The following is a 26096-nucleotide window of genomic DNA, read 5'->3' on the forward strand; positions in this document are numbered from 1 at the left end:
GAACACTGGATTCGAGTCTTTTGAGGTTAAGCTCATGAAACAAAAAGAGCCATCATCCTAGTGTTATCCAGTTTCTGTGCTTCACCAGGGCAGGCCCAGTTACAGCGCTATGCCAGTGTTGGCTTGCGTCTGTCCACAATGTAGGACATGCCATCATAGTTCAGATTTATAGCTAGTCTCACTTTGGATTCTCCTGTCCACCGCAACTGTTGCTTGCCTGCCGCCAGCTTGGCTGCCTTGTCCTCAGCCCCTGCCATGCCTGGCCTTTCACTGTCAGGCACTTCCTCTCCTATGGGCCAGGTTTGGAGGCATCAGGCAGGCCAGTTGGAGTGGGCAGGATACTAGAGACTGGTCTTAGTTTTGGGTGCTGACCGTCTCTGGGTCACTGGTTTCCATGCTCTCCGGCCTGTCTGACACAGAAATTAAACTGCTGACTCTGACCATCAGGTAGAGGCAAGCCAACTCTTAGTCACAGTGAGGGAAGACCTTGAGGCCAGGGACTCAGCACCCAGTACTGCTCCATGTGACAGCTTGGCCTGGTCAGGGCAGAGTGAGTAAAGTGTATGCATGTGTGTGATGTCTGTGTATATAGTGTGTATGCATGTGGTGTCTTGCATGTTGTATTCTGCTTGTAACATGATTTGTTTGTGAGGGCAGTATATGCAGTATGTAGGGGGTGTCTGCTTTGCGTGTAGATTGTGTGGTATGTATGTGCATAATTGTGTTATATGTTTTTATATATGTGTGTGTGATATGTATATCTGTATGTATGATTTTTATGTGTGATATGTGTGGTGTATATGTTTGCTTGGTATAGTATATGTATGGTGTGTGTGTGTGCATGTATGCGTGCTTGTTTCTGTCTGTGCTGTGTCTCTGTGTCTATCTGTGTCTGGCAGTGGTCAGGTGATGTGATAGGACCTTACCAGCCTTGTCTAGGTCTCTGAGGTCCTGAGGGATTTGGGTGTCATCTGTAGACTTTGGTACCAGGCACTTCCTCTGGGAAGAAAGGAGCAGGAGGGATAGACAGAGCTTTCTAGAACAGCACATCTTTAATCTCACCTGTGAGAACCCGACTACAGCCACTTGAAGGTGCTTCTATAAAGCCCTACAAACCTCTTTCCTGCAGTGTGGGCTGTCTTGCCCAGCCACCTCAGCTGGGGTCTGAGCGACGCCCCTCCCCTTCCTGGAGGAAGAATGTGACACAGTGCATGTTGTCTTGTGGATCAAATCTCTGTTATGTTTTCAGGAACAGGCAGGCAGTGGACACTCGGAGTTCACACCCCAGCACCGTGTGCTGCCCAGGAACAGGGCTCAGTTCTATCTGATGGCCCAGACTAGTCAGGCCCGAGGAGGGAATGTTCTCGGACCCCGGTGGGCCCCATGGGAAGCTGGGCCTCTATTGCCGTTGTGTGTCCAGTGCCTTTGAGGAGCGGTTAACTCGAAGCTATGTGCTCCGGCTGTGCCTCTGAAGAGCTGATGACCTCAGAGCCATGACAGGATTCCTTCTGTGGAAGCTGGCGGGGCAGCGAGGCTCTGGTGGTGGGGGGAGGCCTTTCCTCTCTTAGTTTCTGTAAACTAGAGTACTTGCCTGTGTTAGGAGAAAAGAAGAGGTGCTTACTTTCTCCAGACACATGCATGTGCATACCCTAAATAAATAAGTGTAACAAGCAGACATGCATGTGCATACCCTAAACAAATAAGTGTAACGAGCAAGTACCACAGGACTCAGCTTCTGGCTCTGAGAGTAGCCAGACTGCCTGCCTCCCTGCCCGTGAGCCCATGCTTCCACCTTCCTTGTTTCTACCTCGGGACTTTCCACACTTCGTGAGGACTGGGTATTTTGTGGGTTGTTTGCCAACCTGCCCATGTCCCTCCACACGCTGCAGTTGGAGCCTGTCTGGGCTGGAAGGAGACATCCCAGCACTACTGTCTCCCACTCTTCTACGAGCTCTGTGTGGCCTGCGGCAGGCTCTCAGGGTGCCCAGGTGTTAAGCCCTGGTCTCTCCCCTCCAAGCTCTGCCCTGATGGCACCCAGGACCCTGGGCCAGCCTCCCACTCCTGGCCCTTTGCCTCTTGCTCCAGCACGGTCTGACTTCTTTAGGAAAGTTTCCCATGTGAGTAGCGTTCCCCTGCGTCTTCCACGCACTGGGTTCTTTTTCTCCTCTCCCTTCTCTTTCACTGCTTCCTCAGTGCTGGATATTGGGCCTTAGGCCTTGAGCACACTAGGTCAGCACTTTCACGTTGAGCTGCATCCCCAGCTCTCTTAGCTACTCAGACTGATTTTAAATTTGCCATCCTGTTTCAGTCTCCTATGTAGCCGAGGTTAGGCCTTCTATGTTAGCTGAGGTTAGGCCTGTAGTTCTAGGCCCAGGATGATTTTTAGTAGACAAGTTATAGTCCGATTTTAAATGTATAGAATGACTAAGCAAGAAGAGTATAAATGTATAGAATGACTAAGCAAGAATGACTAAGCAAGTTCCTGTTTGCCTCCCCTCCCCTACACATCACCCCGTTTCCTTACAGAATTCTTTATATCCGTGTAGTATATCTGATGCAGTCGGTTGATGAACAGTGTTGATGTTTTAGCATTAACGTCTATAGTTTGTTTTAGAAGTGAGCCATTGTTTGTTTAAAATTTTTTTATTATTTTATGTGTATTGGTATTTTGCTTGCATGTGTGTCCGTGCACCACATGTGAGCCTGGTGCCCTTGGAGGTGAGAAAAGGGGGTTGAATCCCCATCAGACCAGAGTCACAGGTAGTTGTGAGCGGCCATGTGGGTGTTGGGGATCACACCAAGGTCCTCTGGAAAAGCCGCCAGTGTTCTTTTTTTTCCGGAGCTGGGGACCGAACCCAGGGCCTTGCGCTCCCTAGGCAAGCGCTCTACCACTGAGCTAAATCCCCAACCCCGCAGCCAGTGTTCTTAACACTGAGCCATCTCGCTAGCTCCTAGAAGACATTCTTTGTATTACGTGTCCTATTTTTTTTTTAAAATCTGAATGTGTATGGTATGTATGTGTTTGTGTATTTGTGTTATGTGTGTGTGGTATGTATGTGTGTATTTGTGTATGTATGTATGTGTATGTGTGGTATGTATGTGTATATGTTTGTGTTTGTATTTGTGTGTTTGTGTATGTGTGTATGGTATGTGTGTGTGTATGTGGTGTGTGTGTATGTGTGTGTATGTAGTATGTGTGCATGTGTGTATGGATGTGCATGTTTGTGTATATATATGTTGTGTATGTGTGTATGTTCACATATGTATGAGTGCTGGTGGGTCAAAGGACAACCTCAGGTGTTGGTCCTCTCCTGGAGATTCTCCTGTCTTTACACCTTGCTGTAGGAGTGCTGGGGTTACAGACACACTACTGCATTTGGCTTTACATGTGTCCTGTGGCTCCAAACATATCCTCATTCTTACACAGCAAGTGTTTCACCCAGTAAGCCTTCTCCCCAGCCCCTACATCCTGGGGATTTTGACCATAATGCCATGAGCCCACCATTGTGGGATCGCACAGAACAGTTTCTCTGAAGTCTCTGTGCGTCATCAATTCCCGCTGTCTCTTGACCCCAAGCCCTGGGAACTGGGGCTTTTTCCTGCCACCATAGCTTTGCATGCTGTCATATAGTTAGAACCACGCTCTGATGGCTTTTCAGACTGGCATCTTTCACTTTGCAGTGTATGGTCAAGTGTTCAATGTCTCTCCATGTAAGCGAGAATTTTCTTTCCCGGATGTGCCATGGTTTAATGGTCTATCCCTTCGGTTCCTAGAGAGCTTCACTGTTGCTTCTACACTCCAGTGTTTAGGATGCTGCACAGGTTTTAATGCCGTGTGAGTTTTCAGCTCTTCCTGGGTAGATACTAGGGCGAGCAACCATGGACTCACACAGTAAGAGCATGTTCATTTTCCGAGAAACCACACAGCTACAATGCACCAATGGCTGTGATGCCACTGATAAGTGAGTGTCCTGATCACCCCTTTTCCCACCAATGTTCAGTGTTGTCAGGGTTCTGCAGTTTGGCCATCCTTGTGAGCGTGCTGTGGGACCTTGCTTTGATTCTCATCTTCTGGTGCCGTGATGTTGATAGTCTGTCACATGCTCGTGTCCTATAATGGTCATCTAGAGATCTTCTTATGGAGGGGCTTGTCGAGGTCTAGGGTCCACTTCAAAACTGGGCTATTTTCTTGTTGAGTTTTAAGAATTCTTGCAAATGTTGGAACCAGTCTTTAACAGCAGTGTTTTGCAAGTATTGTCTCTCATTTTGTGGCTCGCCATTTTAATTCTCAAAGCAGCATCTTTTTCAGAGCAGGTGTTTTAGATTTTAACGAAATCCAACTTGCCAGTTCTTTCATAAATCATGACTTTGGGGTTGCATCTAAGAAGTTAACAACAGGGCTGGGGAGATGGTTCAGCAGGTAAAGATGCTCACCGCAAATGATGCTGGCCTTCTGTTTTAGTGTATCTGAGTCTTCACATGCAAAGTGGGTTTCTGCTGGACAACACATAGTTGGGTCATCGTCGTCGTCTTCCTCCTCTTCCTCCTCCTCTTCCTCCTCCTCTTCTCCTCCTCCTCCTCCTTCTATCTATTTTATAGTCTCTGCCTTTTAATTAGTACATTTAAGACACTGATTTTTAAAGTGATTATTGATATAGTTGGGCTAATATTTACCATATCTACTATTGTTTCCTATTAATTACATAGTATTCATTTACATATATACATATACATCATATACATACATATGCATGCATGTGTAAATGTGCATGCACCTTTGTGCCTCCAGTCAGAGGTTGATATTATGTGTCTTTCTCAGTTACTTTTTAACCTTTTCTTTTGAAACAATGTTTCTCACTGAATCCAGAGCTCACCAGTTTGCTAAGTTAGCTGGTCAGCAAGCCCAGGGATCCTCCTGAGATCATCACATTATGTGACACTTGACCCACGGAGCTATCACTCCTCTCTCTCTCTCTCCTTTCCCTTCCATTCTTTTATTATACTGGCATTGGCTTTAATTAAGCATGTTGTAGGATTTCAGTTTTCTTTTTCTCTGTCAATGATATTTTTAAAATAAACATTTTTAGTGGTTGCTGTGATGGTTTGAATGAGAATGACCCCTATAGGCTTATATATTTGAACACTTGTTCCCCAGTTGGTGACACTGTTTTGTTTGGGGATGTTATGAAACTGTCACAATGTGAAGCCTTGCTAGAGGAAGTATGTCACTGAGGGCGGGCTTTAAGTTTGTAACCTCACCCCACTTCCGGTTAGCTCTCTCTCTCTACTTTGTTTTCGTGGTTGACTATGTCATCTCTTAGCTTCTCCCTGACGTTATGGACTGTCCCTCTGGAGCCCTACATCAAGGCAGCTCTCCTATAAGTCAGGTTCAGTCATGACGCCTTATCACAGCAGCAGAGCGTTACAGCTAAAGTCAGTTGCTTCTGAGTGTACAATGTACATGGATGACTACTCCACATCCTCTCTCCCAGGACTCTAGCTGCTCTTGGTGGAGGAAGAAACAGTATTTTAAGGATTCCTTCCCATGCTTTATAACATTGCTGTTTTTAACTCAACTCTCCATGAACATCAGGCACAGTATACACTGTTGCTATTGCTTATTACTGTTGCAGATACTTATTACTCAGGCCAGTGAAGGGTATGAGAAGTAGGGGCCTGAGAGATGACTGGGTGGGTGTAGGCTACACTGCCAAGTCTCGCTGCCTGGGTTCACTGCCTGGGCCCAGCATGCTGGGAGAGAACCAGCTCCTGCGAGGATTTCTCCAGCCTCCAAAGAGACATTCGCAACAGAAAATATAAAGCACACCAAAAGCAAAACCAAAATACACAGACAGTAGTATTTTGCCCCATACACACTAAATAAAAAGTGTTTAAACATTTTAAAGAATATGAAATTAAAACGTTTAACTTGTTACTTTTTAATAGCATCTGTTCTTTATATAATTTGAGTTTCTACCCTTTGTAATTCTTTTTCTCTCTAGAGAACTTAATTTAACATTACTTTTGCAGTAGGGTACACTGGTGGCTAGTTCTCACAAATTTTGCCTAAAATAGAGATTATTTTCCTTCACCTTTAAAGGATAGTTTTGCCAGACATGGTGGTGTACACCTATAACCCCACATTTGGAACTTGGAGGCAGGAGAATCAAAAGTTCAAGCTCATACTGAGTTTGAGGCCATAGTCAGGGCTATGTGAGAAGCTATATAAAAAATAAAACTTAACTAATTAATTAATTAAGGAGCCTGGGAGCAGCTAAGTGAGTAGGAGACATTGCAGTCAAGCCTGGGGCTCTTAGATCCATCTCAGAACCCACAGAGGAAAGGGAGGATCTATGCAAGTCCCTCTGACCACCACGTGCACATGCAAAATTTAAAAATGCTAGACTCAGAATTCCATATGTTGCCTGATCCTTCAAACCCTTTAAATAGTTTACCACATACTCTTGATGCTTGCAAAATTTTTGAGAAATTGGATGTAAGTCCATCCTTGCTTCTATGTAGGTAAGGAGCTTTTCTTCTGACCACTGGCTTTTCTCAAGATCCCTTTGTGTTTGAGTGTGTATGTGTGTGAATGTGCACATGTATGCCCAGGCATGCATATGGAGGTCAGAGGACAATGTTCGGAAGAAGGCTCTCTCCTTCTACCTTGTCTGTCTTGGGGATTGAACTCAGGACATCAGGCATGGCAGCGAGTACCCTAGTCACTGAGCACCCTTGCCTACTACTGTCTGCATATTTTGTTTTTGGTTTTGGTGTGCTTTATATTTTCTGTTGCAAATGTCCCATTTCGAGAACAAGAATCCTGTTCACACCTGACACACAGGAGGGCTTACATGCACGCCTGCATGCTTGCCTCCTCTCCGATTCTTCTGGAAGCTGAGATTCTGTGGTGTGGAGTCCCCAGCTGGAACACTGTAGTGTCTCTTCCTGAGACCATAGTGCTGTAGGGTTGAACCCTAGGAAGCTTCCCTCCTCATACTTGGTCCCTCGAATGGTGCTGCTGTTGATTGGGAAGGAGTCAGAGTTTCCCAGGCAAACAAAGACTTTCACTTGGGTTTCCTGTGAGCCAGAGGGCTGGGCTACATTCAGTTGTGTCTTTCTGCTGATCGAAGTGTTCCGTTCTTCTCAAGTCACTTTCTCCGAAAGGTCTGCACGCACCAGCACTTGATTTGGCTAGCATTCTGTAAAGAAGATTTCTCTGGGTCAGAGAGTATAGATTTGAGACAGGGTCTCACTTGCTGGTGTCCACTCAGAGATCCACCTGCCTCCGCCTCCCAAGTGCGGGATCAAAGGTGCATGCCGCTGCTCTCAAACAAACAAAAACAAACAAACAAAATGCTAAAATGAAATTAGATAATTTTTCATGATTAAAAATTTTTAAGGGCTAAGGGTATAACTCAGTAGTAAGGTATTTACCTAGCCCACACGAGGTCCTTTTAATAGCTAGCATCACATACTCAAAGAGTTTTACACCTGTCTGACTGTGTGAACATAACAAATTCTAACTTTGGAGGGATGCGGCTCAGTTGGTAAAGTGTGTGAGCTGAGGGCCTGTGTGAGCGTGAGGGTCTGAAGTGGAGTCCCCAGCATTCATTTAAAAGTGAGGTGAAAGCCTGAAACCCCACCTTACAGGGAGGCCTGCCACCCTGCCAGTGTCAGTGAGCTCTAGGTTCATTGAGTGACGCTGTCTCAGAAAGGAAGATGGAGAGCAGCCAAGGAAGATGTCCAATGCTGATCTCTGACCTCTACATGTATAATTACACATGCATTCACAGCCTCATATGCACACACACACATGAACATGTGCACATGTATAACACACACACACACACACACACACACACACAATGCCTACCCATGGACTCATGATGACATGGACTTCTGCTAGGACTGATGCAGCATCAGTGTTAACATTTGAACATTAATGTGCCCCAAAGACCTGTGTGTTGGTTGCATGGTCCAGCCTGCAGTGCAGAACCTTGAGGAAGTGAAAGCTAGCGGGAGGAAGTAAGGTCTTTGGGGGAGCGTCCTGGAAGGGCATGCCCACCCCTCCCCCACATCTCTCTGCTCCCTGCTGAGGAAGGCAGGCTTTCTCTGCTGCATGCTCCCACCATAATGCTTTGTACCACAGGATCAAAGAGATAGGCCAAGGGACTCTCTACCAAGAGCTCTCAAACTATGAGCGAGAATAAGTTTTTCCGCTTTTAAAGTCGATTTTCTCAGGTGTTTGGACACGGTGACAGCTAACTGGCACAGTCAGCAACACCCTTTTAGCTGCCAGTTTGGTGGGCATTTCCTGCTGTGGTGGCCTTTTCTATGACTATTACAGCTTAGTCACGAGTCAGGCAGATACCATTTTCCCGTATGATTTTCGTAAAGAAAATGGTCTTTTCACGGCTACATCTTTGACACACATTTCAGGGCTGAACCCAAGTCTCTCTTAGGTGCCTGTGACTCATTTGCAAGTGATCTTTTATTTTGGTTCCTGATGTTTCTCAGTGCAATATGAAGCTGTTTCATTGTCCTGAATTGCCTTTATTACCGTGCCCAGGAGGGGGATGCAGTGACCCCATAGGCCTCTGGGAGGGGAGTGTCCTCTCCATGTCACTCGCAGCCACCACTGACCTGGCCTTCCCATTTTGTTTTGAGTTAACTCTGACTTTCCCAAAACTCACTATATAGAGGCTGGCTTTGAATTTATGGTGATTCTCTTGCCTCTGCTTCCAGAGTGGTGGACTTACATATGTACACACCACACGCAAGTCTTGACCTGGCTTTAATTAGAATAGCATTTGTGTGGGCCTTGCTAACTTCTTCCCAATGAATGCTGCTTTAAATAAACCTTTAAGTGTGATTTTTCTACTTTTAAGAGAGTTAGAAGTCAGATTTCTGGGATGCACCCTTTAACACACAGCCCTCAACATGCAGCCCTTAGCATGTAGCCCTAACATACCTGTTAGTTCAGTCCTCGCGAGCGTCTTGGCCCTTGGTTTCATGTCCGCCCATGCTCCTAGCTCCAGTTTGCTTCAAGGGCTGGGGCAGTTCTGCTGTGTCCTGTAAGTAGAATGACTGTGGCAATGAACTTGGAGGGACCCGCGGCTTTTCCCTTCCTCTGGGAGTGGCACAGCTGCCTCTGGATGGGAGGGATACAGCTGACCCTGAATTTCTTAGAAAAGACACAGAGCATTGTCATCAGGGACACCCGAGGTGTGCTCAGGGAAGCAGCTGTAGAGCTGAGTGACACTGGGGACTTGCTTCATGCTTAGGGAAGTGTGCTGTCTACCTGCCATGCTTGACTTTTCTGTAAGCAAACCCAGTCTGTAAATAGGCTCACAGAAGAGACTCTCCTGATAGACAAGTCAGAGTCAGACCCTTTGTACAGGCTCCATGGTGGTGTGAATACTTCCTGGCCAGTACAAACGCTCCATGGCTCGTGTGAATGCTCTGTGCTTGTGTGAATGCTGTATCTATGGCTGCCGTGACTCCTCCATCCCTGACGTGGATGCCCCATGGCTGGTGTGAATTCTCCGTGGCCGTGTAAAGCGCTCCCAAAGCTTGTGTGAGTGCTCCATAACATCTGTGAATCCTCTGTGGCTGGTGTGAATTCCCCACGGCCAGTGTGAAATACTCCATAGCTGGTGTGAATTCTCCCCCAAGGCTGGTGTGAACACTCTGTGGCCAGTGTAGATGCCCCATAGCAGCATTTTGCCAGCGTTCCATAAAATCACTTCAAGTCGAGCTACAAACCCACCCCTGGCACCTCACTTGCCACTTGCTTCTCTTAGACTTACTCGTTACAGACATTTTGTCTGGAGTTGTTATACAATGTTAGCACTGTATGTTAGACTTTTTTCTTCACCAATGCGTTTTTCCATTCGTCTGTGTTGCGGAATGGGTAGTCTTCGAGACAAACAGTATTTTACGTGCGTGATCCCATGTTGTTGCTCTGTCGGCCTGTCTCGGATGTTGGATGCTGTACCCATCTTAGTAACAGTCCATCCCACTGCTTTCTGTGAATTGACAGAATGCCAGTTCTTAAACTTTAGATGCATAGCCAAGTGAAACTGCTGGCTTATATTTCATTTTATGTTGATTTTCTGAGGAAATCATTTTTTTTTCTGTGTCTGCACCATTTTACATCTCTCAACTAAGGAGATTATGGAAGGGTCACGGTGTCTCCACATCTTCATAAAAAGCTGTAGCGGTCCCACCGAGTGTGGACTTTTGATTTGCACCTCTCTAATGACTAGAGCGTTCAGCAACGGTTTGTGTGCTTGACAGCTGCTTATTCTCCTCTGGGGAGGTGTGTGTCTGCGTCATTTGCTCATTTTAAAACTAGGCTATTTTATTATTGTGCTATATGAGTTCTTTATGTATTTGGATGCTAGACCCTTACCAGATATGTAATCTAAAAATATTTTCTCATTTATAGGCAGACTTTTCTTTCTCAACAGTGTCCTTTGATGTACAAACCTGGCTTTTAATTAAGTTGAAATAATTCTTTGATACACACACACACACACACACACACACACACACACACACACACACTCTTTCCTTGCTCTTCCCTCCTGCTGAAGCTCTTCTCATTCCCCACAAGCCCTGTGGTTTCAAGTCCCCTCCTCTTTTTCCTTATTTTTTGAACACTGAATTGGGATTTCTGGACAAGCATGAGTGAGGAGGTTAGTTACCGGGACAACTTATCAAAGGTACAGTACTGAAGAAAATGGCTCTCCCTTCCCTAACTAATATCCATCAACTGCCAGTCAGATCTTTGGGAAGGGGTGGGACTTCGTGAGCCCCGCCCCCATCCATGAGGAGCTGTTGCCTGACCCAATCTTAGATGCACAAAGGGAAGGGGTGGGACTTCGTGAGCCCCGCCCCCATCCATGAGGAACTGTTGCTTGACCCAGTCTTAGATGCACAAAGGTTTTAATTTCGATAAGTCCCAGTTTATCATTCATAGTTGCTGCTGCTGCCTCTTTCTTTGGTGTTATATCTAGTTACCCACTGCCGAATCCCAAGGCATGAGGATTTCATGTTTTCTTCTAATAAATACCTTTACCATTTTAGACCTTATATTTGGCTTATCATTTTGTTTGCAGTTAATTTTCCCGTAGGGTGCCAGGTGGGCATTAGGAATAGAGAATTAGGAACTCGCAGGCTAGCTAGTCTATACATGGTAAGGTTCGGGTTCTGAAAGATCCTATTCAAGACAGTAAGGCAGAGAGCACAGAAGAAGGCACCCAATGTCCTGCCCTGGCATCTATATGCATGTACACATATGTGTTTATCTGTAAATGCATGTGCATACAGTCTCACACATGCATGTTTGCACACACACACACACACACACAGAGACAGAGACAGAGAGAGACATACAGACAGAGAGAATAGTCTTTCCCTATTGAATGATCTTTTATTTCTGGGTTCTATTCTGCTGGTCTGTTTCTAGCTAGCTCGGTGCTAGCGGCAAACTGTTTGGGTGACTGTGGCTTTGTTGTGTGTTTTGAAGTTGTGAAGTGTGTGTCTTCTTTACTTCATCTTTGTTTATGAATATTTGGGTATTTGGGGGTTCCTCGCGGTTCCATGTGACTGTAAAGTCAGCTTTTACGGGTGCTTCGGCAGTGGACAGATCTCGCCTGAATTCGTGGTGCATTTCTCTCAGCAGCTTGACCTTCTTGATGTGTGTGTCATCGCCTCCTGGGTTTTCTTTTCAGATTGTCTGGTGCCAGTGTCTGCCACACAGCTGTGCTGGTGTGGTAATCTTGCGTCCTACAGCCTCCCTCCTTGTTTATTAGGGCTAGCATCTTTTGTATACGTGTTTCCCTGTGGTTTTCTGTATATTTAAGCTTGTCATCTGCAAATAAAGATTCCTTCACCTCTGTCTAGTCGAAGGCTTTCTATATAGTCTTGCTGTCTAATTGTTCTGACTAGCCCCTCTAACAGCACTGAGCAGAAGCATCCTTGCTCATTTCAGATCTTCTGCAGAGAGGTTTTGGCTTATCGTACTATGTGATATTAGCTGTGAGGTTTTCACATCAGGTCTTTACCTTGTAGGAAGGTATCTTCTATTTTCACTCCGTAGAGTTAAAATGTTTTTTCTTCTGAAGAGCCAGGAGTTGTGATACACATCTTTAATCCCACCACTCGGAGGCAGACACAGGGGGATCTCCAGGCCAGCCTGGTCTACAGAGTGAGTTCTAGGACAGCCAAGGCTACAGAGAAACTCTGTCTCCCTCCCCCACAAATAAAAATAAATAAAATTATGACTAGGTGCTGGACTTGCCAAGTGCTTTTTCTGTATCGGTTGAGGTGATCCTTGTGTTTATATAAGGTAAGAACATCTTAGGAAGGATGGGGGCTGGGGCAGGATTGGGAAAGAGGGGGACAGAAATGTGAGGGAGAGAGGACCTCCTCGGTGTGCTCCTTGCCTTTTGCCCTCAGAGTCGGGTGAAGGTCACATGATCCCCACTTCCGTGTAACCTCCAGGAGGGCCCAGGATGCACCCTTTCATTGTAGTCAGGTGTGATGCCGCAGGTACTGAAGCATTGGTTTACTTCATGTGCTGAGCTATCCTTCCATTCCTGAGGCAAGGCTCATGATTGTGGAATTCAGGCCCCCTTGGTGTGCCGCTGGACTTCACGATATAGTTTGCAGGGGATTTTATACTGCTATTAATAAGAGTTGTTTCTCTTTTGTTTTCTCATATGCTTTTGTCTGGCTTTGAAATCAAGATGTTACTGATCTCATAAAAGGAATCAGGAGGGCTGGGGATAAGAAGTAGAATCCTTATCTAGCATGGCTAAGGCCCTAAATTCATCCACAGCACCAAAATCCGGTGGTGTGTGGGTCAGGGATGTTACTTTCTTATCTGCTTGTTTCTGAGGAAGATTGGTATTGTTTTTGATAGAATCCACTAGTGCTGTCTCTGGGCTTTTCCTTTCCATCACTTTATTCATTGTGTGTGTGTATACGTGTGCATATGTGTATGTGCGTATGTGTGTGTGTGCATGTGTGTATGTGCATGCTCATGCTTAGGCATGCACCACAGCACACACATGGAGGGCAGAGGACAACTACCAGGTTGTCTGTTCTCTTCTACCCTTTGGGTTCAGGGAGTTGATCTCACCTTTACCCGCTCAGCCATCTTGCTGGTCTCTGGAGTTTTCTGAGGGAGGAATGACAGACAGCGTGTCGTCTTATAGTTCTGTTGATTTTCTGTTTTGTCAGTGTACCTATGTGCTGCTGGCTGTTGGGAATCGGTCCCTGGGGTTTAGATGGGGTCAACACGCACTCTGCTGCTGAATTACAGCTTACTCAGCTGTTTTTGGGGGGTACTTTTTGTAGTTTATGTGTTCCGAGGACTTTGTCCATTTTGCCCTCCCTACCTAATCTGTTGGTCTATAAATGTTCCCCTTGCAGTTTTCTTTTCCTTTCCTTGGGGCCAAGTATCTTTTCTTCCATGTGTGGTTTCAGTGATTGTTCGGTCCTTTCTCTTTATCTTGGTGAGTCTGGGTAAGAGCTGGTAAACTCTTGGCTTGGCTGATTCTCTCTGGTGTTACTGGGTTAGGTACACATTTTACCAAACTCTCCCCGAATAATATGGAGGAAATCCCGATTTAATGGGAAACAAGCTCCGAGGTACAGAGGTGTGCTAGCCTGTCAGGTGATGTGTGAGGGATACAGAAAGTCAAGAAAAGCCTCTCCCCTTTCTTGCCCAAGGTTTGCAGAGGTCAGCCTTGTGCATCAAAGCTGTGTTTGTTTTTGTTAAGACAGGGTCTCGACTTGGGCTCTGAAGCTCACTGGTTAGGCTACGCTATCCAGCCAGTGAACCCCCAGAAAGTGCCTGCCTTTATCTCACCAGTGCTGGGACCGTGGGCACTGGCCACTGCACCCTGCTTTCCTTGCATCCGTTCTGAACTCAGGTCTTGGTGCTTACACAGCAAGCCCTTCACAGACTAAGCCATCTCCTCAGCTCCTCTTACTAATTTTTAATAGAATGTATAGTGGTTTCCTATGAGCTCATACATCATGAGGCCATACATAAAAAAAAAAAAAAAGACAAAAGCACATTTTAAAAGTTGTGCTAAATACAGCTGGAAGCAGTTTGGGAACTTTTGATGGATTTGTAGCATGTGTCCTATGCAAAAGTCATCTGCATAGTGTACACTGGCGGCTTCTAGACAGCCAGTTCCCTTAGTCCTTCCTGGATGGAGCCTCTGGGGCTGCCCTCAGGAAAGGCCACTTTAAAATATGCCAGGTAACTCTGGTCATGCCTCTGTGCTCGCTGGAAGGGTGCATTGGCATGTTTTCCAGCGACTTTCCCATCAGTGGGAGTCACCTGTCCCCATACTCTGCCCTCCTTTCCGTCAGGCCCTCCTGCTGGCTTCTGTCGCCTGTAGCCAAGACTGGAGAGTGTCAGAGTAGAGCCACCTTTTCATTTTGCTGTCGGTGTTGCAGGTCGAGGTGTTTGGCTCCACCCTCGTTCATGTGGCCGCTGTCTCCTGAGCCAAGTTTCTCAGCGGGATCTTGGGGCCATGGAAGCCCTCTCAGGAGGGACACATTGGTCACTGTCCTTCAACCTTGCCCTGACCTCCTGAATCTGAGTGGGACAAGTGGTTGTAGTACAGCTCAGGATTCTCTAGGCTTCCCAGAATGTTCTGTCCTCCAGCTACTGCTAGATAAGGCCGTGTGCCTCCCCTTACCCTCCCAGGGTGATGGTGGGGGTGGTCCTCACTGAGGCAGCGTCTGCCACCATGTGCGACTCCCACTGCAGATTCATGTCTGAGGAGGGCAGCTCTGCAGCCCTTTCTCCCCTCCCTCTCCAAGGACCACAGCCCTCCACAGTTCCACTGGTCCTGCTTCCCAGCAGTGAGCAAGAGCTGCTCCAAGCTCACGGACGGTGCTGAGGGAGAGTGAATGGGAGGGGAATAACAGCCTGTCTCCTCCCGTTTTAGCTGTGTTGGGGTGGAAGAGGAAGAGGCACCAGACATCGACATTTACCACTGCCCGAACTGCGAGAAAACCCATGGCAAGTCCACGCGTAAGTACCTCAGCCCATGTGGAACATCGGGGTCATGGCCCCGTGGCTCTGGTGCCGGGAACCCCTCCAGCTCAGCAGATTGCCCTTTGGTTTACTCTTGCCCTCAGAGGCAGCCATATAGATTCCACCATTCCCAAGGCTTTGCCAGGGTCACACTTAGCACCTATAGTGGGCAGGCCAGCTCCTGTTCAGTGTGGGCTTGGTGCTCAGATGATGAAAGTGGTGTCCAAGGCCCCCAGCTCAGCCAAGCTGCACATGTGTGTGGCCCTATAATCTGTCCTCTAGGGGCTTGGTTTTTCCTACCTAACACCCCTACAGGAAGTCTTTGAGGGCTTGGCTTTCCCACAGAGTCTGCTGCTGTGTATCCAGCGCTCCTCCTTCCTACTCTTGTCCTCTGGGCCCTGCTATGCAGCAGGAGCAGGCTCACCTTATACTGTGCAAGTTCATCTAAGTGGACTTTGAGCTCCAAGCTTGAGTCCCAGTTATAAGTGGACAGCAAAGATGTAACCAGCAGGACACAGGGACTGGACCTGTGCGTGTGCTCGTGTGCGTGTGCGTGTGCGTGTGCGTGTGTGTGTGTGTGTGTGTGTGTGTGTGCGTGCGTGTGTGTGTGTCTATGTGTCTATCCTCATCCCCAGGGCTCCTGCCTATGCTGGTGTGAGAAACACTCACATACACTGCAGGTGGACGTTCTCTTACTGTTTCACTATTCACATCGCATGCTTGAGGCTACAGGACTGAGTTGGGGGATTTGGATCCCCTGTGACTCTCTCCCATCATAGTCACCATGTCACTCTCCTTTCAGGAGAGTCTCACCCCAGTGCTCAGTGCAAGCTGAGAGGCCGTGTTCCCTGTGGACATAAGAGAGATGAAGATGAGAGAGATACAGACAGTGGGGTGGGGGCAGTGAGGCAGGGATGCATGCCATGGGAGACACAGGCACCAGGAGACTCCAGTACCAGGGTTACTCAGTTAACAGGAGGACATTGGTATTGGGGGGCATCTCCTGTTCAGTGGGCCGAAGCTTATCTAAAACTCTAGGGACACTGGAGCCTGGTGTGGCTCCTGGTAAGACTGGTACTAAGTGGGGTGGGCTCTCCTAGCTCCTGGGCTCTCTGCTGTCTCTTGGCTCTTCAAGGGCTCAGCCTCTGTGCATTGCTAGAATGGTGAGGCAGCTGTGGTTCCTGGTCGTGCCCTAGCACGTCCTTAGCATCTGGCTGTGCCGCCAGACCATCATCCAGGACTCTAAGGCACCTTCCAGACTGCCCAGACCCAGAGCGCTTATGCTCAGAGCGTCTCGAGGTGGGTAAGCTAAGTTACTGATGATACGGACAGGAAGGAGTGTTCTCACTCTCCTGGAACCTTGTGGAGCTCAGGGTCTTCTTTATCTTTATGTCAGAAATAAGACCAACATGGAGAGCTTCCACCAGGACTTGGAGCTGGTCTCTGGGGCCTAGGAGGCTGGGTCAGGGCAGAGCATGGTCGGACTATCATCAGGCAAGTTCTTAAGGAGGATGGGATAGAGAAGTGTGTGCTCTTCCCAGGCGCCCTAATGAGGGTGATCTGGAAAATGCTAGGGTCACCCTGCCCTGATGGTTCCTGCCACAGGTGCACCTAGGAGTCATTTCTAAGGAGACTCCCGAATCTCAGAGAAGTTAGAAACTGTCTGGAGCCTCTCCTGGCAGTCACAAATGTTTCAAGGGGTCCTGGCTTGGAGGCTCTTGCCTGAATCTGCCCAGAGCACAATGAAGGTATGGTGTGGATTTGAGCAGGTCACATCAGTGGCCATCGGTTTGAATTGGGGGGCAGGGTGAGGGTTTGGGCATCTTCAGAAACAGCATTTGCTGTGTCAACACCCTATCCACTGGGGAAGGTATATGCACTTGGTCACCAAACCCTGCCCCTGGGCCTGGTGGCAGGGAGGGGTTTGAGCAGAGGCTGCACAGGTGGCCTGGAGCCCTGGAGCCAGCTCCCAGGGCGTGATTGTGGAGAGGGTACCTGTGTACCACTGTAAATGTTGGTTTTCTGTTTTTGCTTTTGTAACCAATGCCACAGGCTGTGCAGCTTAGAAAGCAGGATATTCATTTTGTGCCATCCCGAGGATAGAGAAGTCCAAAATCGAGTGCTGGCTAGCATCTATGGCGTCTTCTCGTAGGGCAGGAGGGTGAGGGATCCTCCCGTCTCCCATGGTTTCTGTCCCCACTGAGAGGACTTCAGTCTCTCGGCTTTCGCCTCTAAGATGCCCCACCTCCTAATCACCTTGAGGATTGAGGTTTTTAGCTTATATATCTGGGGCACAGACTTCAGTCAGAGCATGCTTATGTTTGTGTGGACATGTATGTGTGTGTATGTGTGTGTGTGTGTGTCCATTTACACGTGTTCACAGCAGGCTATGTACACACTGGGGTATAGACTCTCACTGCTGTCTTTGAGAGACCTGGGCTCCTTCAGCCACCATGGTCCAGAGTTCTAGCCCTTTGTCAACTATCATGAGTGCTCAGATTTGAGCTGAGGCAGCACAGTTCAGTAATGGCTGCCTGTGACACCAGCTCTAGTCAAACTTCTGGCCCCCAAACCTTGGTGACGAGACGCACTTCCGTGGTCCTGGAGGGCTCCAGCCCTCCTGAGGTTGAAAACCCACCTCTTCCTTTCTGTCCCTTTCACCCTAGCCTGAGGCGGGCCATCTCATGTTAATTTCTCTTCATTAAGCAATAGTGGTGTGGGTTCTAAGCTCAACTGCAAACCTTACACAGTCTCTGTGTGTTCTTTGAGGTGATTTTGGCCTGTGGGTCTTGATCAGAGTCTTGAGACAGGTTTATCTGACAAACAGAAAACTTGGTACAGGGATGTCAGGCTCCTAGACGTGCCTCCTGTGGTAGAGAGCAGAGATGTAGTGAGCTCTGTAGCCGCAGCACGAGGCTCGGATGTGCACAGTGTACCCACCTTGCTGATGAGACCCACTCCCCTCCCTGGCTCGGGCCATCACTGTCATGCTCACTGTGGGGTCAGGGTGAGAACCCAGGTGTTTCCCCAGCACTGCCCTTTGTTGCTCAGAGGGCTACATGACAACTTCAGTACCACAGAGAGCTTGACATCCCTACACGTTGGCAATCATTATGGGTTGGTTCATGGGCACATTGATTGGGAGGTGGGGAAAGAATGTATGGATGGGGAAGGCCCTGGCAGGAAGGTGGCAGTGGAAGTCAAGCAGCCTGTGGGCTGTATTGATGAGCTTCCTAGCTTCCTTTCTGTGCCCTGTGATGCCCGGCTGGGGCGCTCTCTATAGGCATAAGGGCCTCCAGAATTGGGTGGGGGGCTGTACTTAGAACAGGCCCAATCTCTGTCTCCTCCACAGTCAAGAAAAAGCGGACCTGGCACAAGCATGGCCCTGGGCAGACACCGGACATGAAGCCAGTGCAGAATGGCAGCCAGCTGTTCATCAAGGAGCTGCGGAGCCGAACCTTCCCCAGGTTGGTGACCTTCCTCATGTGGGCAAACCTTCCTCAGGTGGGCAAACCTTCCTCAGGTGGGCAAACCTTCCTCAGGTGGGCAAACCTTCCAAGGTGGGCAAACCTTCCTCAGGTGGGCAAACCTCCCTCAGGTGGGCAAACCTTCCTCAGGTGGGCAAACCTTCCAAGGTGGGCAGGCCTTCCTCAGGTGGGCAAACTTTCCTCAGGTGGGCAAACCTTCCTCAGGTGGGCAAACCTTCCAAGGTGGGCAAACCTTCCTCAGATGGGCAAGCCTTCCAAGGTGGGCGGGCCACCTCCTGGTGTGGTCTAGCAGTGCTGTCTAAGGCATGGACCCATCATCCACTTAAGCCCTGCGTCCTCCCTCCATCTTCCAATCACTGCACCAAGGCTACAGTCACACTCAGTCCACATGTCTTTCACAGGGGACTTCCTCTTACAGGAGAGCAAAGGGCAGGAGCCTGCTGTGGAGGCAGGAGCTTCAGGCCTTCCACAGGCAGGTCACTTCTCCCCTCTCCAGCACCTCTTGGGTACTCTGCACTCTGGGTGGAAATGATCTTTCCGTCCTGGTGTCACGCTCTTGCCACCTGGTAGAGGTCCTTACCTTTCTTCTACTTCCTGCATCCTTGTTCTGTCTGAGGTCTGGCAAAGAAATGGGCAGGCCAGGGTCCCCGTGGGAAGGGCAGTTTAGGGGAGCTGTTCTGAGTCGCCTACAGTTGAGACGTTGGTTCTTTGTCTGGCTGAAGATCTTCATTTCTCTCTTACTTCGGAAGGATAGCATCACTGGGCAAGAGTTCTCAGTTTGTGGGTTTCTGTTGATGTTTATTGTGAAACCTCACACGAGCAGCTGAGCTTATGTTTGTCCTTGCTCCTCTGCGCAGAGAGCCTCTCCTGAGACGCAGTCGCTTACCATAATGCACCCATGTGTAAAAGTTCAGAACCTTTTACACACCCCTCTCACCCCCAAGAAATCCTGCCATTTTCTTCCCACAGCCCCGAGAAGCCACTGGTACCTCTACCTGCCAGGCCCACTTTCTCCTGTGTAAACTGCTTACCAGGGCTTGTTCCTAGAAGTAGAATCACCCAGTATTGGGATGGCTTCTTTTCCTTCGATTATTTTCAAGGCCCACCGCATTGTACCATTTGTCGGGACTTGGCTTCTCTTTTTGGCTGAATGGAATCCCATTGTCTGGCTGGACCACTTGCTGTGTATCTCGTTCCGCTGATGGCCATTTTGGCTGTTTTTGTTTTTATATTTTTATTTTTTTAACTCCTATGAATAATTGTGGTCTAAATATTTATATACATGTCTTTGTGTGGTCATATGTTTTCATTTCTCAGTGTGGAGCCCCTGGGTCAGATGGAAATTCCGTGTTTAATTGTCTGAGAACTGCCAGACTGCTTTGCAAGGTAGCTGCATCATGTGACGTCCCCGCCAGCCGCCCTGGAGGGGAGTTCTCTTAGTCCGTGGCTCTCCTTACTGGGGAGCCTCTGAATCTGGCCGTCTTGTGGATGTGAAGTGGTCTCACATCTTGACTCGCATGTCTCTCTCATGACTGAAGATGCTAAGCAACTTTTCTATCCTCTTCCTAGAGAAATCTATTGAGATCTTTTGCCTCATACACTGCATGTGTGTACACATATGTGTGCACCTGCATTTGGAGGCCAGAGAATTTCCTTAGGTGTTATCAGGCACGATCCTCTTCCTCCTCCTCCTCTTCCTCCTCCTCCTCCTCTTCTTCCTCCTCCTCCTCTTCTTCCTCCCCTTCTTCCTGAGACAGGGTTTTCCCAGCCCTTTGCCTTACACTTCAAATATTTTTAAGTTATATGTTTATTTGTATGTGTATACATTCATTTATGTGTACAAACAGGCCTGGTGGCAGGTACTTTTATCTGCTGAACCTCTCACTGATTCTGCCTCACACTTAAAAAACTTCTTTTAGATTTACTTATTTTATTCTGTGCATACAAGTGTTTTGCCTATATGTATGTATGTATATTTGTGCACGTATATATACATATACATAAAATATGCATGCACCACATATATATCTAGTACCTGTGGAGGTCAGAAGAATCAATCTCCTGGAGCTAGAATTCTGAGTAGTTGTGAGCCACCACATGGTTGCTGGGAATTGAACTCAGATCCTTTGGAAGAGCAGTCAGTGCTCTTAACCATTGAGCCATCTCTCTAGCCCACCTCACACCTTTTAAAATAATCTTTTTTGTTGTTGTTGACTTGCAAAAATTCTTTACACATTTTAATGCCTTTTAAAAGTTAAATGTGTGTTTGTGTTCGTGCTCATAAATGCAGGTGCTTGTGTCGTATAGAAAAGGGCCTGGGATCCCCGGGAGCTGGGGTTGTAGGCAGCCATAGCTGTTGGACCATCTCTCCTGCCCCTCTTCACATGTGCTGGAGGGCATGCTCTTAATGCATGATTGGCAGGTATTTCCTGCCCCATCCGCTCTGGCTTTTGACTTTTTTGATGGCGGCTTTTGAAGCAGAAAGTCCTTTTGATGTCTTGGTTTTATCTAATCTTTCATTTGTTTCTTGGGCAATCTAAAAATTTTCCCAAATCCAAGGTCATGAAGATTTATCTTCCTGGTTTCTCCTAAAAGTTTTGTAGTGTTAGCATTTAGTTTATACTTTGATACATTTTGAGTTAATTTTTGTATATGGAGTGGAGTAAAAAAAATGTGCATGCGCATGCATAAGAGTATGAGTGTATGTATGAATGTGTATGTGAGTGTGTAAGAGTGTGTGTATGTGAGAGAGAGAGAGAGTGTGTGTGTGTGTGTGTGTGTGTGTGTGTGTGTGTGTGTATAGCTCTCTGTTTGTTCCCATATCACTTGTTGAAAAGACTTTTTGCTTACATGGTCTTGGTACTTCCGTTGAAATCATTTGTCTGTGAGTGTCCACGTTTATGTCTGGACAATATTCTAGGAACCGGTCTGTGTTTGTCCTTGTGCCAGGACCACACTTGACTCCGGTATTAAATTTTGAAGTCAGGATGTGTAAGTCTTGAACCTTTGCTCTTCATTTTCAAGACTGTGTTATTCTGGCGCCTTCACATGCTCCACGTGCATTTTAAGGTCAGCTTGTGAGTTTCTACAGGAAAGTTACCTGGGATTCTGCAGGGTGTGGTAGAAGGGTTTGTTTTTGCTCTCTCTTCCATGCGGAGGGTGTGTGAGAGCGCGGGAGATCCACGAGGATAGTGTCTCTCTGCCTGCCTCTGCTGCAGTGGAAAAGGTGGCCAGCATGCAGGACCACGGCAGAGCTTTTCTGTCCCTCTTCATGGTGGCCGCTGACCTTCATGTCCCCCATTAGAGTTATCAGTGGACCCCTGTGCCCTGCTCCCGGTGGTGGATTACTGGAATCAGCACCACAGACTTTCCCATAGCTGTCTCAGTGATAATTGTCTGGGTGCTACTACAGGCCAACCTCAGGGGCCTGGGAGGCATGTGGCCAGGGATACTGAGGCCTCCAACCCCCACTTTCTCCACAGTGCTGAAGATGTGGTGTCCCGTGTACCAGGCAGCCAGCTCACTGTGGGCTACATGGAGGAGCATGGCTTCACCGAGCCCATCCTTGTCCCCAAGAAAGATGGCCTGGGCTTGGCTGTCCCTGCCCCAACATTCTACGTGAGTGACGTGGAGAACTATGTGGGTGAGTACTACCCTTTGAGTATCTTGTACAAGCCTGGAGTAGGGCAGGGCTGGGATAAAGAGCTGTGCTGAGTATTTGATCCCAGCATCCTAGGCTTATCCTTAATCTGAGGCACACAAAGTGAGGCACAAGGCTCTTGAGACAGGATCTATAACAGAACCTGGATCCACAGTCACCCTCCTGCGGCTCTTCCTACCTGTCTCTCCCTTTGCAGGCACTACAGGCATGAAAAGGCCACACTCTCCATTTTAAATGAGTACAGGCATCTGAGCTCAGAATATGTAAACACTGTGCTTTGCCCAAGACTCTGTCTCCCTGACTTTCATGAGGGTTTGTTATGGGTAGGGAGGCTCACTGAGTAGCTCTGGCTGGTCTGGAACTCTATGTAGACCAAGCTGGCCTTGAAATCACAGAGCTCTGTCTGCCTCTGCCATTGCACCCAGCACATGGAAACATTTCAAACAGACACTGAAGGAAACAGACCACCAGCCTGTGCACCGACTGTTGGCCGTGCACACACCAGCCTTGTGTTGATTTTCTCCTCCCTGAACCTTTTTCCCTTACAATATCTTAAGACCTGCCTTTGCCTGCAACTGCCCTCTGTGAACATCACTGCTAGCTGAACATGGTTTGATCCGTCCCTGTACCACATTGATGACAATTCCCTGATAGCGTCACAAGGTGTCTTCTAACATTGACCACGTGATGTTGTCATCTACAAATGTGGGGCTTCCCTCAGACACATGTGGTTATGGGAGGCAGGTTAGATACCCTTATTACTTTCTCCCCAGTCCTTCAGAAAATTCATCTTTACAGTTGTGGAGAAGGATTGCCATGCAAGCCCGATGACTTGAGTAGACATTCCCAGAACCCACATAAAAAGCTAATGTGTTAGTGTGGGTTGTAATCCCTGAACCCCTGATGGGAATTGGGAGCCAGGGACGAGGGAATCACCTAGAAGCTCACAGGCCAGCTAGTCTAGGGTGTGTAGCAGCAAAGAAACCCTGCCCAAATCAAGTAGACCACAAGGTGTCTTCTGACCTCCACACATGTGTGTGCACATGCCTACATGCACACACTTATACACGCACATACCTATTCCCGTGAGCAAGGCCCTGGTTTCTATCTTCAGGATTTTTTTTTTTTTAAGTTTTTGAAGGCAGGGTTTCTCTGTAGCCAGCTGTCCTGGAGCTTGCTCTATAAGCCAGGATGACCTCAAACTCATAGAGATCCTCCTGCCTCTGCCTCTTGAGTGCTGGGATCAAAGGTGTACGCCACCACCACCTAGCAAAAAACTCTTTACGTTTGGTCATTTGACTCAGAATTTAAATGGAACCCATGGGTAGCATTTGTGGCAGCCTCAAGCCTCTGCCATTCTGTCAGATGGGTGAGACCTGCAGAATTCTCAGATCCAGGATGTGATTGACTGTCAGTGCCCCTGCCGTGGCATCCAGCGGCTCACTGTGTCCTGGGTGTTTTCCTGATAGCTCCAGCTTGTAGACCTGCTTCTGTTCTCTCAAGGATTTGTGGCTCTCCCCTCCCAGGGGGTGCACCTCCGTCTCTGAGAATACCTACAGTCCCTAATACACAGCAGTAATAACACTGCCTTGGTCAGTGGGGCCTGGTGTCCACAGATGTTCCATCACCTTCCTCCTGTGTCTGAGCAGCCATGGTGGACCCTGACAAAGGGCATCTTTGCCTGCCCATTCTGTGCTATTCTTCCTCTCTTGGTTGTGAAACTCCTGTAGAGACTTTTCTATCCTTAGTTATTTGAGGAGCCTCATCAGATACAGAAAGGGCAAGGTAAGTGTTTTCCCGAGTAGTCACCAAGAGGCCAGTTAGAACAGCAAGTTGGTGCCTGTATTAGTTTTCCTATATTAGCATTCTATCACTATAATAAAATATTTGAGATGAACAATTTATATTTGAATTCATGACTCTAGAGCCACCAGTCCATCATCATTGTCCCCAAAGTTTGGAGTCTCTGGTAAGAATGTGTGTAATGTAGCAAACTGCTCATATCATGAAGTCAGGAAGCAAAAGGAAGACCAGGGTTGTACAGTCCCCCCAGGTACCTCCCTGCGACCTAGCATCCTCTTACTAGACCCCACTTACTGAAGAGCAGCATAGGCTGGGACCAAGCCTTCATACATTCATAACAAACAAGTGGCCTTGCAATGCAGGATTCGTGGCTTTTAATTTTAATATTATATTTAATATTATTTTAATTATTTAATATTATACTTATGCCAAGATGTCTGTTATTATCTGAAGCTCAAGTTGACTAGGCACCTGTAAATTCCTTTGCTGATGCGGCCTTTCTAGCTGAGGTGAGAGTCACCACTACACAATGTCCCTGGGTTCAGGAAAGCAGCATCCGTTACTCCGAATCCACAGCAGTTAAGGGTAGAAGAGCTAGGCTCAGTCCTTATTTGTCCTAGCGGAGCCCTGCCATATACAAAGGAAACTGGGGATGGGTGAGTGTTCCCTCCAGCCATGTCCTCCAGGGAGGCCATAGCACTTTCCTGGCATGCTCATGTCCTACTTCCTCCCCAGGGCCAGAGAGGAGTGTGGACGTGACAGACGTTACCAAGCAGAAAGACTGCAAAATGAAGCTGAAAGAATTCGTGGACTATTACTACAGCACCAACCGCAAACGTGTTCTCAATGTGACCAACCTCGAGTTCTCAGACACCAGGTGACAGGCCACTCTGGGTTGGGGCCAACGGGTCTGGCTCAAGGCCAGTGTCACCAGCCTAGCACCTCAGGATGGTGTTGGGCCATCCTGACGAGAGGGCTGCAAGCACTGCCTCGGGTTATGCTCTGGGTTCTGGGACTACGAATCCTGGTTTGGGGTTCTACCCTGGCGTGGGGACTGTGAAGTGTTGCTTGAGGTTTTCCTCTGGGTGGAGGCTGCAAGGCCTGGTTTGTTGTGGTCCTACTGTGCATGGCCTGTTTCCGTCCCATGAGCTGCCCAGAAGTCACCATGCAGGCTTGGTTCTCCTTTCTCTTCAAACACTGAGCAGCTCAGATGAAATAGAAGCCAAAGGAAAGCGCTCCCTCCAGGGGAGGCCGCTGGGCAGCAGGGACGAGTCCCTTCCAGATGCACGTGCTCCCCGTGCATGCTCATGATGTGCTGAGATGACGCGCTGACATTTACACACACCTGTGGCACACAAACACAACTGCCCAACCCACCGACACACGCTCACGCCATACAAACCATGCACACACCCACTCACACTCGGTACACTCGTGGATGTCTGTGGACAAACCAAGACATGGCACAATGGCATCCTCTCATGACACATGGAGGCAGCCCACAGATACAACCGTATCATGACACACTCATAGAACGAAAGGTAGACACACTCAAGATAGACACATGGACATTCCCACTCGTGAACACTCTGAGGACACAGCAGCAGCATGGCCGGGAAAACTGTACCATATTCACTGTACAGACACACAGCCCCCTCTGACAGGCTGACAGGCCATAACCACTGAAACTCTCGGCACACGTGACCCTCACTAAGGTCACACTCAACACTTCCGTCACACATTCCCCGCCACACGTGCTGACACCCTCGCATGCACATGTATACTCACCCACGCAGAACTCTACTGTGGTGGCTGCTCTAAGCCTCCCCTAAGCCTATCACTGGCTTCAACCTATGAGGCCATGCATAGATGTCCCAACAGTCCCACGTGTTATCATGGACACGATCCTGTGGGATGGCGTCTGTGGGTCATTTATACGTGGACTGCATCGTATGTTGAGGCTGGGGCAATAGGACTGTGGTTCTTGAAGTTTTCATGGAGATAGAGAGTTCCCCTCCACTGGTTGGGAGAGAAAATAAGCCTGGAGGTCACACGCTAAAGATCAGGGAGCACA

The 26096-nt window shown here is 48.1% G+C and overlaps 1 protein-coding gene across 4 annotated transcripts in view; it reads left to right on the forward strand.

The window, feature by feature from the left end:
• Phf2 (PHD finger protein 2) overlaps positions 1 to 26096 on the forward strand; it is a 69273-nt gene that overhangs the window by 21694 nt on the left and 21483 nt on the right. For all 4 annotated transcript variants that reach the window (XM_087590480.1, XM_087590479.1, NM_001415143.1 and 1 more), the window contains 4 exon segments: positions 14982 to 15067; positions 18423 to 18537; positions 22041 to 22201; positions 24758 to 24899. In XM_087590480.1, the coding sequence (XP_087446606.1) occupies positions 18473 to 18537; positions 22041 to 22201; positions 24758 to 24899 (368 nt within the window). In that variant the 5' untranslated portion in view covers positions 14982 to 15067; positions 18423 to 18472.

Source organism: Rattus norvegicus, chromosome 17 (assembly GCF_021556685.1).
Source record: "Rattus norvegicus strain SHRSP/BbbUtx chromosome 17, alternate assembly SHRSP_T2T, whole genome shotgun sequence".
Taxonomy (NCBI): Eukaryota; Metazoa; Chordata; class Mammalia; order Rodentia; family Muridae; genus Rattus; species Rattus norvegicus.